Source organism: Bos indicus, chromosome 29 (genome assembly GCF_029378745.1).
Source record: "Bos indicus isolate NIAB-ARS_2022 breed Sahiwal x Tharparkar chromosome 29, NIAB-ARS_B.indTharparkar_mat_pri_1.0, whole genome shotgun sequence".
NCBI lineage: Eukaryota > Metazoa > Chordata > Mammalia > Artiodactyla > Bovidae > Bos > Bos indicus.
The window spans coordinates 49,635,120-49,647,441 of record NC_091788.1 but is presented as its reverse complement, the minus strand read 5'-3'; the positions used below and the strand labels follow the sequence as shown (position 1 = coordinate 49,647,441).

Genomic DNA, 12,322 nt, shown 5'->3' with positions numbered 1-12,322 from the left:
GCGCAGGCTGGCGGAGAAGCGAGGAGCGCGGGATGGGGCGGACCGAGCAGGTGGGGAGGGCGGGCCGAGCAGGTGAACGCAGCAGGTGAACGCTGCGGGGGCGGACGAACAGGTGGGCGCAGACGGAGCGGGGCCCACCGGGCGGGCTGGGGTGCCCGGGTGCGCACAGGTTGGTGAGGGGCGGGGCGTCCGGCCTGGGGCGGGGCTCGCCAACCCCCGGACCGGCCCCTGGCAGCCGGCCCCGCCCCCCACGCCCGGCCGGCGGACAGCTGCCCCGGCGGGGCTGGCAGCAGCGGTCCCCCGCACTGCGCCCGGGCGCCCGCCTTCGCCGCAGCTCCTGCCTGGCCATGGCCGCGGCCACCTCCCCTCCTAGGGCGGAGAGGAAGCGCTGGGGCGGCGGCCGCCTGCCGGGAGCCCGGCGGGGCAGCGCGGGCCTGGCCAAGAAGTGCCCTTTCTCGCTGGAGCTGGCCGAGGGCAGCCCGGCAGGCAGCGCGCTCTACGCGCCCATCGCCCCGCCTGGCGCCCCGGGCCCCGTGTCCCCCGCCGCGCCCCCCGCCGCCGCCGACCTTGGTCCGCGGCCGCGCGTGAGCCTGGACCCGCGCGTCTCCATCTACAGCGCGCGCCGCCCGCTACTCGCCCGCACTCACATCCAGGGCCGCGTCTACAACTTCCTCGAGCGCCCCACCGGCTGGAAGTGCTTCGTCTACCACTTCGCTGTGTGAGTATCGCCGCCGGCCGGCACGGGGAAGGGCTTTCCGCGGGGCTGGGGAGGGCGTGCGGGCAGCGAAATCCCTGTGCCACCTGCTGCCAGAGGGACCTTGCTAGAGTGCGGCTTAGACCCGCCGGGAGGGAAGGGAAGGGTTAATGGGAAAGACAGAAACAGCAGGGAGCCTGTCAGGTGAAGAAGTTCAGGGCCTTGTGGGTCTGACCCTGCGCGGGTGGGGAGCTCCCCGCTGGCGCTGCCCGGGCATGTGTGTGGGTGGGGGAGCCAGCTGGGAGCAGTGCCCATGCCCAGGGCTGGTCTGCTGGGCCCCACAGGGCTGGCCCAGGTGTTAATCCTTCCGAGAGAGCACGTATGCAGGGGAGAGAACTCTGGGGAGCTGAGAAATAAGAGGAGACAGGGTCCCGGTGCCCCCCAACAGGGGTGGTCACCCCGGCCAGCAGAGCAGGGCTTTCGCAGGCGGTGGCCGGCCTTGTGCTGTGGCTGAGGCATCAGTATGGCTGAGAGGGGTGCCCATGGCCCCACGTGACCCTGACCTGACTCCTAGAAATCTGGGTTGAGGCAGAGGGGCCTGGAGGGGTCAGGTCTGGGACGAGAGGAGAGAGAGGGCCCCTGACTCTGCTGGTTGCTGGTGGATCGGAGGAAGCTGTGCGCGGGCCAGAGCTGGGCCCTATTGGCGGCACCTGGGCCTACTCCCGCCTGGCCCAGCCTGGTCGGTGGCCTCTCCGTGTGGTGCCGGCCTCAGAGCCTGGGCTTGACATTCGTGGGCTGCTCTGGGGGCTGCCCAGAGGGACCTCCCCCGATCTCCCATCGGTCGAGGCGGGTGCTTGGCCCTCCCACCTTGGCTGGCCTGGGGCTGGGAGACCCCTGGCTGCAGGGTGCCCAGGGCTGTCCCTGGAACCCCGGGGAGCAGAGGGGTGGCCATGGAGCAGGGTGTCGGTGGGCGTGGCGAGGTGGGGGGCACAGCCTGCATCCCTCACCTTCTCCCCTCCGAGCTCAGAGGGTACTAGGGGTGCGGGTGGGGTGGCCCTTCCAGAGCAGCAGGGCCGGGCCTGGAGACAGTGTCCTCAGAGGCACAGAGGGGCCACGGTCCTCCAGCCTTTTCCCCACCTGCCTTTCCCGCCCCCCGTGGGGGCGGAGGGGGCCTCGCCGTGGCCATGGCTATCTGCAGAGAAGGCGGCCTTGCCCTTGGCTGCAGCAGCAGAGGCTTTCTTGGGGTTTGGGGGATGTGTGTGTGCACTGGCCCCGGGGGACCGCGCCCCGTCTGATGCTGGCTATGTGAGCACCCTGCCAACAGCAGGCTCGTGGGAGCTTCTGTGCACCGCCGTCAGCTGCTGGGCCCCAGGATCCCTGAGGTGCCCACCGTGGGGGAGCCCACAGCTGGTCCCAAAGCAGACCCTGCCCAGCTGCCTCTCTGGCCGGGACCCTGCGTGCCAGCGCCAGGCACAGATGGGAGGACCAGGCAGAGCACCACTTAGGGGTCAGCAGTGCCCCCACATCCCCTGAGGGCTGCTGAGTGAGGGGTCTGCAGACACGCCACCGGTTCGCGTCCTGGGGTCACATGCCCGGGGGCACTCGCCTCGCCCCGGCTCCCTGGAGGCCACGGTGCCTTGTGGAGGAAGAGGGCCCGCCGCACCCCAGAGGAAGTCACTGCTTGCGCTCATGTTTTCTTCCTGATGCCGATTGTTTAGCTCTCGGAAGTTTGCTCAGCTCGGTCTGCCTTGCCCAGCCTCCCCAGGAGCTGTAGGGCCGGGGTGGCTTCTGCGGACTGTGGTGGCCTCTGGGGACAGTGGCCCAGCGGCTTCCCCATGTGGGGAAGAGGAACTGGGGAGGCGAGGCCGTGCGGGTGGCCTGGTGACCTTGGGCCAGTCTTTTCCTGCTTGTGTCCCTGTCCGTAAGAGGCGGGTGCAGCCCCCCATGCAGGGTGGGGCTGCAGGTGGACCCTGGCTGGCCGGGGGACGTGGCTTCCCTGGAGCCTGGGAAGGTGTCCTCTCATTTCTAGGAGATTGGCGAAAGCCACGGGACACTCTCTGAATTGGCCAGTCTCTCGAGGGCACCTGGCTTCAAGCTGGGGTGGCAGGGGCAGCCTGGGCTGAGTGGCCAGAGGCTGATTACAGCCCCTAGAAGAGGGGTGGATGGTACCCGCTGCAGCTCTGGCAGGGTCCAAGACAGTAGCAGAGAGAGAGCTCTGTCCTTGGTGAGGCTGACTGTGAAAGGGGCAGGATGGTTGTTACGACCCAGGCCGAGCTGGATTTCCGGCCCAGGAAGGATGAGCCTGGCCTTGAAGGGCTGGGGCCCAGGCGGGTGTGAGAGCCGCTGTCCACGGCCCCGCGGGGCTGGGCACGCTGTCCCAGGCGCAGCTGGGGAAGGAGGCCAGGATATCCTGTCCCCATCCTGGTCGGGGAACCCCTGCTCCGGCCAAAAGGAGAGCAGCCCTTCCTGTGTGCACCCGGCCTGCCCCGTCTGCCGGGGTCAGGGGGCAGGAGGCCACTGCCCGGGCACTGCCCCTGCCCGCCTGGCCTTCCTGCCCACTGCCCCCAGTCCTGGTCTGAGGCTCTTCACTGTGGGGCAGTGTCTACTCTAGTTCAGGGCATGGCGGGGGCCTTGGTCTCTCTGCTCATGGGCCTTGGGGAGGCTGTCTGGTTGGGGGGGGGCGCCTGCACTGGAGGCGGGCCCAGGGGTCCTGTAGCAGCTGGTCCCACCACTGACCCGGGCCCCTGCCTCCAACCGTGGAAGGCTGGGTGGACAGGGCCCCCAGGTTCCTCATCCCTCCTGCCAGGTCAGGAGCCCCCGGAACCGCTCCTCACTTCTTCGCCCTCTCCCCTCCTCATCTCTCCCCGACACCCCTTCCCCCGAACCCCACCTCTTGGGAGCTACAGGGTGACACAGGCAGATGCCTGCCTCCTCCTGGCTGCCCCCACTGCCAGCCAGGGAGAAACCCCCTGCCTCAGTTTCCCCAAGTCCCCTCCACCTGCACCCCTGCTGGTGGGGAGAAGCTTGGACACTGCGGGGGAGTCTTGGGGGGGTTGTGATGGGGCGCCTGGGAGTGCATCCTGTCCCATCCCTGCCCTCCCGCCACCCTGCCCTTCCCAGGTTCCCAACCACTTCCCGGCGGTTTGGGCGGCACCTTCACAGCGGGCGTTAATCATTGATGGCGCTGGCAGCTGGCCTGGCTGTTTGCTGGGCAGAGCCCGCCCGCCCTTCGGAAAGTGGAGGCCAGTTGCTGAGTGTATGCCCCACTCCCCGGCCCCTGGTGCCACTCACCCCAGGCTCAAGTCAGGGCCTTACAGGCCTGGAAGGGGAGCCAGTAGGGGAGGGCAGAGGTGGTCAGGCTCCCTGGTCTCCCCACTGGGCCCTTTAGGACGCCCCGAGGCTTTCCTCGTGGCTCAGAGGGTAAAGAATCTGCCTGCAATGCAGGAGACTTGGGTTCGATCCCTGGGTCGGGAAGATCCCCTGGAGAAGAGAATGGCAGCCCACTCCAGTATTCTTGCCTGGAGCATCCCATGGACAGAGGAGCCTGGCGGGCCACAGCCCATGGGGTCGCATAGAGTTGGACACGACTGAGTGACTCACACTAACGACTTTCCGCTAACTGTTCCTCGGCCCCCAACACCCTGGGAAGCTGGGGGGGTTCCTTCTACTTCTCCCCACGTCACGTCCTCCGGGACCTGGACCCTGGTCTCCCCCTCGCTGTCTGGAGACCCCACACTGCCACCCCAGACCCATCCAAGTGTTTCTGGGCCCACTGCCCTCTGCATGTCCAGCGTCTCGTCCTGGCCTGGCGTTAGTTGGGGAGCCCCCTGTGTCCCTTATACCAGGGCCACCAGCAGGGGAGGAGGGCTCCTAGGAGACAGAGTGGGAGGGGAGGGACGGTCTGGGAGGCTGGAGCCCCTGAGCTGGAAGGCGCACCAGTGCACGCTGAGGGTCTGGGGCCAGGGGGGCGGCCTGGTGCAGGACACAGGGCTGGCTGGGCACTCGGCCCCTGGCAGGGCCCAGGCTTCATGCCCCGTGCTGCCCCGTGGCTGGGCCACCCCGAGTCCCCACCCACTCCTCTGTGGCAGGCTTGGTGTGTGCTGGCACCTTTGGGCAGGGCTGCTCAGGTGGGAGGGAATGCTTGCCCGTGCCTGGAGCTGAACCATCAGCTGCCCAGGGACTTGGTGCCCATGGCCCCAGCCTGTGCCCGGGGCTGGAGGGGCAGGAGGGGTGCGTTAGCACTCAGCGCCTGTGCCTGGGGAGCTGCCTATGGCAGGTTTCGTGGAGCTGGGGTGGGGTTTGAACCAGAGAAGACAGACGCGGGAGCAGCCAAGGTGGGCCTGGGGCGCTGCACCCCTCACCCGCCCGGGGTCCAGGCTCCACCTGGGGTGTCCAGCTCCCATGCCCTGGCTTCTAGAGGTGCAGCAGCTTGCAGTCCTCTTGCAGAAGCCGGTTCTCAGGCTGACTCTTCAGTGTGAACGGGGCTCAGCAGACCAGCAGGCCCTGGGGACGCTGCTAGAAACCAGGGGTGTCCGTGGTCAGGGGCCTAGGTCCTGGTTCCCACCAGCTCTGGGTGCTGGGCGCCGGGTGGGGAGGTGCCCCCGACAGGGGCCAAGCACGCCCACCTCCTGGTCTGGTCCAGGGACCTGGGCAAGCTCTTCTCAAACCGCGTTCTGAGTCGACTCTCAGCTCGTGTGGCATCTCTCGTGGCTCCTGCCCCCGGTGAGATGGCCTGCTGGGACGGTGTCACACGCGGCCCCCGTGAGGTAGAGACGGTGTCCATGGGTGTGGTCATGCCGGGAGACGCCACAGACGCGCACGTGTGCAGGTGCCTGGGCTCCACTGCGGGGAGAGTGAGGGCCAGCTCCGCCACCTGACCTTTCACCTCGGGCGTCGAGGCTCTGGGTCTGGATAGGGGGCCTGGCAGGGCCAGCTTCCTCCCCGGGGAGGCACCTTGGAGCAAGGGGCAGAGCATGGAGGTGGCCTGGGGTCCTAGGCAGGTCAGGTGGCTGCAGTCTGTCTCGAGGGCAGGGAGGGCCAGGGCTCTCCCTCCCACAGTCCCCCGGGTGCTGTGACCACCCCAGACCTCACAGAAGGTAGGGGTGCAGTTGGCAAGGTGTGGGGCCCAGCTCTGCTGCAGGTGGAATGACCGCTGTGACTCCAGGTGACCTGAGCCCCAGGGGCCGTTTTTACACGCGGCTTCTGACCACGTGATGGCACTTGGTCCCGCCATGGTTTGCCTTCTGGCTGGTCCAGGTGACCCTGGGCCCCTTCTCTGAGCCCCGTGGGCACTGGCTGGGGTGCAGGTGCTGGGGCAGAGGGGCAGCCTGGCTCTCCCTGGGCCCTGGAGGAAGGTGGACAGGGATGGGCCTGTGCCCTGTGCAAATCCAGGCCCACAGAGGGGAGGGGACAGGCCCGTGGTCACACAGCTGGTGTGCCCAAGGCTGCCTGACTCCAAAGCCTGAAGCTCATCCTGCCCAGGATCTGGGCAGGCCTGGTGAGGCCCTGGGCGGGGGTCATAATGCTGACCCTGGGGTGGTGTGGGCCTGTGAGGGGTGGGTGTCACCATCTGTTGGAGGAAGAGAGGAGAAAAGGAAGCTCTATCTGGAGCACAGGCCGGGCCTTCCCAGATGTGCCAGCCAGACTGGGCCCTGGCTGTCCACTCTGGGGGCTGCCACCCTGTGGGTGGGAGCCTGGCCTTCGGAGGCCTTTGATGGGCTGTTTTAGGTCTCTGCCCTAAAGCCCTGCTGCCTAGAACCAGAGGCTGAGGCTCAGCTTGGAGGCCTCCCCCTCCAGGAAGCCTCCCCATGTTGTGCCAGGCAGAGCCATGCCATCTCTCACAGCCACCCTGTTCCATGGTGCTCAGAGCCCCCAGTGGCTCAGCCACTCCGGAGCTGGTGGGGCATTAGTGTGTGCTGTTCTCAGTGCCCCTGGGCATTGAAGGGTCTGAGTGGGTGGGCAGGGCCACTGGAAGCCGTCTCGATGCACAGCCTGCACCCAGCAGGGGTAGGTGCTGGGGGCAGGGTCATGTGGTGTCCGGCCCAGGAAGCCCAGGAGCCCTGTGGCCCGGCCGTGGCGGTCAGCCCACTGCCCGGCAGCCCTGAGCCCCACAGGCGGGCGGGCCTGATGACACTGGCTGTGGGTATTTTTATCCAGCGACATTCCTGAGCTGGGGAGGCGGGTGAGCTCAGAGAGTGATGGGCAGGCACCCCGGGACCCTCCTGGGCCTGTGGGAGAGTCCTGCAGGCCCCCAAGTGTTCGTGGGGGTTCCTTTCTCCTGGAATGCCTCCACCCTCACAGCAGCCCTTTCTGGGTGGGAGCCGATCCTCGCTGCCCGAGTGAAAAGCCTGCAAGGGGAGTGTGTCCCAAGGAGGGGCCGGAGCCCCCGTGGGTGTGTGGTCCCTGCCTGAGAAGGGACGCCTGGCCCAGGGAGGCAGCGTGTCGGTGTCTGTGGTGGGCTCTGGGCACAGGGAGAACCAGCTGCGGTCCCAGGCGCTCCGTGGGGATGTTGGCTCCACCCATCAGAGGGGGACTCTCCCAGCAGCCCCCTGACCTGCACACACTGTGGCCACCTCACAGGGGCTGCGGTGGCTGACCCTGGGCCCGCCCTGCCCACTCTGGGCCTTGGGCTTGGTCTCTGCTCACCTTCTCTGCTCAGTGACTCGTGATGGGGAAACTGAGGCCGGGCTGCTTGGCTCAGCCACCCCAGAAAGCTGCTCTACTTCTGCCTGATCTCTTCCGACACTGAGGTTCCCCGCGTCACGCCTGGTGTGCGCGTGGGCACCCGCCCCTGCTGGCCTGTACCCCCACTCTTCAGAGGTCCCCCTGGCCACGTCCAGGAAGTGCCTGATGGCCGCCCCCTTCTGACCTCCCATAGCACCGGTCTCATGCCTGCCTCTTGTCCCGGGCATGCTCCTGGCCTCCCCTGCCCATCGGGTGTTCACCAGGGACCAGGGGCTGTGGGCTTCCCCTCTGTTTCTCTCAGGGGTGGGCCCCCTTCTCTCCTTCTTCTGAAAAGCATGCCCTGGGACAGTCCCTCCATATCCTCCTGCCAGATTTGCGCTGAGCACTGCAAAGATCTAGAGGAAGTCAGGAAAATGAACCAGAGTCCCCGCCCTGCCCCTGAGTCCCTCCAGCCTTGGAACACTTCTCCGTATGGAGATGCCCAGCCATGCCAGGACCCCACTTCACCACACGCCGCCCCCCGGTCTGGGCCAGGGGCCCCTCCTCAACTGCCAGGCCGACCCTGCTGAGAAGGGCCCGCAGGAGGAGCCTTGACCCAGAGGTGCCCCACCCGTCACGGGGAGAAGTTGAGGGTTCCCAGGGCACCCAGGGGAGTGCCACATGGTGCCTGAGCAGCCCTGCGACCACGTGCTTGGGATGCGTCATCCCGATGGGCCACGTGGCCTGGATTTCTGCTCCAAGACATCCCCAGCTGGTCTCTCTCAGAAGTCACATCCACGTTCCTGGCTGGGAGGCTCACAATGTAATAAAACAAAGCTCGGGTAGTAAAAGCAGTGTGGTACTGGCATGCGGACAAGTAATAAAACAGAGTAAAGAAAATCCACGTGTGGACCCAGCCGCGCATGGAAATTTAGCCAGAGCTGTAGGCAGCACCTCCAGCCAACGCGATTTTCAGTGGTTGACGCACCGGGAGGAGCAGGTGAGGGTGGGCCGGCTTCTCTCGCTGCACCCTGGGGTGGCTCCCAAGTGGTCAGAGGACCACTCGAGCACCAGGAGGAGGCTCGGGGACCCTCCGCAGCCGGAGGGTGAGGGTGGGGTCGCTTCTCTGTGGCTCAAAGCCAGCGCATTAGGGAAGCATTAGGGTGGGAGGGAAATGGCGTTCGTGCGCAGCACCAGCTCGTGAGACGTAAAGAGAGTGGTGACCAAGGAAGGATCGCAATACAGCCACAGGGCTAGTGTCTCTAAGACAGAGAACCTTTCTAAAACAGAGGAGGAAAAGCCCAGTGGCCCCAAGGAGATGAGCGAGAGATGTGAGTGGAGAGAGCTCGTGGGCAAAGCAGCTGGCGGGGCAGTTCCTTAGATGTGTGAGAAGGTCAGAGACGCAGAGGTGGGGCTTCGCGGGCCCCCCGGGCTGGCGGAAATGCGGACGTCGCCCTCAGCTGGTAGCAGCCGAGGCAGGGAAGAGGCACCCCTGCGGCTGGAGGGCCTGCAGGACGGTAGACTCCGTGCGGAGCGGGCTTTGGCATTTGGCTGCACCTGGCGCGAGCGTGCTTGCCCGTACTCCGGGCCCAGAAGTCCCGCTTCCGGGGACCAGTCTTGAAGATACTGCCCCCTTCTCCCCCGGCCCCGCCAAAACCAAAGTACATGTGCACAGGGCTGATTGAATTTTTAAATTGTTTGGAAACTGGATTTTTGGCTGTGCTGGGTCTTCATGCTGTTGCACAGGCTTTTCTCTAGTTGTGGCGAGTAGGGGCTACTCTGTAGCTGTGGTCGGCGGGTGTCTCTCGTTGGGGAGCATGGACACTAGGGAGCCCTGACTTCAGCAGTTGCGGCCCCTGGGGCTCCAGAGCACAGACTCATAGGCTGCTCTGCGGCCTATGGAATCCTCACCGCCTAGGAATCGAACTCATGTCTCCTGCACTGGCAGGCGGATTCTTTACCACCGAGCCACCAGAGAAGCCCAAGGCTGACTGCTAAAGCATTCTTTCTAATAGCAGAAGATGGGGAACTCACGTGCCTACCATAGGAGGCAGCTTGGACTCACGGCCTGCAGAGTGTTGTGGAGGTGTGCCAGAGGGACAACGCAGTCTCCACATGCTTTAACGGAGGGACTACCAGGAAATTTTTTTTTATTTAGATTTTTTTTTTAACGGAAATTTTTATTTTTTGGCCACACTGTGTGCCATGCGGGATCTTAGCTCCCCGACCAGGGATCAAACCCATGTCCCTGGCATTGGCACGTGGATTCTCAACCACTGGACCGTCAGGGTAGTCTGGTCAGGAAATATTTTTACGTGAAAAAAACCCCACACAGGCAGTGGATAAAAATATAGTAAGCTGCTGCTCCTCTAATAAAAGGGGGCACTGATAAATACTCTATATTGAGCTTCCCTTGTGGCTCAGCTGGTAAAGAATCTACCTGCAATTTTATATTAAGAACCTAAAGTAGTGGAAGGATTAAACCCTCTGGGCAGGGGGTACGTAACAGAACCTAAATGTTTCTAAGGATAATTTGATGGTTTTATGGGCTTGACTTTGGAACCTTATAAATAGTTCCCATAATTTTAAATATAAAAGCAACCCCCAAGCTCCCAAATCCCTAAATAAATCTTAACGAGAAAAAGAAGTCCCTCAAAACATAAATGACCCTAAGCTTCACTGACGGGGTGGAATGATTCCCAGAAAAGGTCTTATTTCAGATGACCTGTTGCCAGTGGGTTGTCTGCTCAGGACGAGCAGAGCTGAGTGTGTGCACGCATGCTCTTGTGATGGTGTCACGGCTGTGACGGTATTTGTTTTGTTATTCTAAGTGCCTCGTGCGGGAATCGTGGGGTGAGGCTGCCGAGGAGTTCTGCTGGTGTCCCTGAGAGCTGGGACGTTGAGCGCAGAAAAGAGCTGCAGATGCTGTTCAGCCGCTCGGTCGCGTCTGACTCTTTGCCAGCCCATGGACTGCAGCGCGCCAGGCTTCCCTGTCCTCCTCTGTCTCCTGGAGTCTGCTCAGACTCATGTCCATTGAGTCGGTGATGCCATGCGACCACCTCATCCTCTGTCGTCCCCGTCTCCTCCTGCCCTCAATCTTTCCCAGCCTCAGGGTCTTTGCCAGTGAGTCAGCTCTTTTCCTCAGGTGGCCAAATCCTAAAAGATGATGCTGTGAAAGTGCTGCACTCAATATGCCCACAAACTTGGAAAACTCAGCAATGGCCACAGGACTGGAAAAGGTCAGTTTTCATTCCAGTCCCAAAGAAGGGCGATGCCAGAGAATGCTCACACTACTGTGCCACTGCGCTCAGCTCACAAGCTAGCAAGGTAATGCTCACAGTTTTTCAAGCCAGGCTTCGAGGGTGCATGAAATGAGGACTTCCAGAGGGGACGCGTGTATCCTTGTGGCTGATTCACGCTGTTGTACGGCAGGAACCAAGGCAACACTGTAAAGCAGTCATCCTCCAGTTAACAACAACAAAACGCTTCTTCGTTTACAGGAAAGGGCTAGACAGAAAGACGGACCTGTAGCTCTGAGCATCCCTGGGCCCCGGTTTGTGGTCCCAGGTTCCCTTTCCCTGGAGGGACACCAGGGGTCCTGGGGAAATGTCCACGTGCAGGGTTAGGGTCGGGGACACATCAGGTGAGCCCGGAACATCGCCCCACGAGGGAAATCAGGCGTCCTGTCAGGGCGCTGGGCGCCCCGTCTCGGGATTTGGAGTCAACTCGAGGACATGCCTGTTGGCTACATCGCAACAAGTCCAGAGTAAACCCCCCAATGGAGTGGGCCTTATGAGGAGCTTCAGCCCCAGGCTGCTCCCCAGCGTCGTCGCGATGCATGCCTTCGGGCCACGGTGTCCCTGGCCCACAGCCCGGCCAGCCTGTTGTCTCACCCACACAGTCCGAGCGGTTCCTTCCCTTCCCAGGTGGGGTCAGGCACTCAGGGGGCATAGCGGGTGTGGAGCAGCGGGCCTGGTCAGACCCAGCGCCCTGACTCGTCGAGGCCCCTCCGCCGGAAGACGGGGGCCAGAGGAGACAGGAGGCCCATCTCGGAGGGGGAGATCCATCTCGGATAGGGAGGTCCATCTCGGAGGCGCCCTTGCTCCCAGGCACGGGGCTCCTGGTTTCTTGTTTGGGGTCCTTGTCATCCATGCACAGGGAGTCTTCACATCAGTCTTGTCTGCTGGTGGGCTGAGGCCCTGTGCCCCTTCCTGGGGATGGGGTCCTGCTGTGGGAAGGAGCCCCGTGCCCCCGCGGTGCTTCCTGAGTCTCAGGAGTTTGAGGCCTGTAGTTGCTGTGGAATAAGGGGGAGGGTCTGAGATCCCCGGGCCAGTACAGGGCACAGCTTGGAGTAAGTGTCCCCAAGGGATGGGCGAGTGGATGGGTGGACAGACAAATGTAGAGATGGATGCATGGACAGATGTAGGGATGGATGTTGGATGGACAGGTGGAATGATGGATGGATGAATGGATGTAGGTGTGGATGGTGGACAGACAAATGTAGGGATGGATGGTAGATGGATGGATGGGATGTAGGACTGGATGGGTGGACAGATGGATGTAGAGTTGGATGTTGGATGGACAGATGGACGGATGGACAGATGGATGGATGTGGGTGTGGATGGGGGACAGACAGATATAGAGTGGGATGTTGGATGGACAGGCGGATGGATGGACGTGCGGGTGGATGGGTGGACAGGTGGCCGGATGACTCCACAAGGTTCCAGCACCCACTGGGTGTACTGGTCACCTGCTGTCCTGAGAGGGTCTACAGGCAGTGTGACTTTGGCCAGACTCGTCCCCGGGGTGGTTGGGGTGGATCGGCTGTCCGGGGACAACCTAGTTGAGCCCACAACCTAGAAAAGTTGCGGAAAGTCCTTGGTGGGGGAGACCAGTCCCGCCGTCCTGCCGGGGTCCCCAGGCCTGTCTTCGGGAGGGCTGTCCTTGCGGGCGTCACTTGGGAAG

General features: G+C 63.6%; 1 protein-coding gene across 2 annotated transcripts in view; it reads left to right on the top strand.

Annotated features, from left to right (window-relative positions):
- Window positions 1-252: 252 nt before the first annotated feature.
- The window catches only part of KCNQ1 (potassium voltage-gated channel subfamily Q member 1), a 381,156-nt gene continuing 369,086 nt past the window's right edge, over window positions 253-12,322 (top strand). Inside the window, exon 1 of one of the 2 annotated variants that reach the window (XM_019954464.2) lies at window positions 253-718. In XM_019954464.2, coding sequence (XP_019810023.2) covers window positions 348-718 — 371 coding nt within the window. In that variant the 5' untranslated portion in view covers window positions 253-347. The remainder of the gene's footprint in view (window positions 719-12,322) is intronic. The other variant, XM_070782429.1, reaches the window with a different exon arrangement.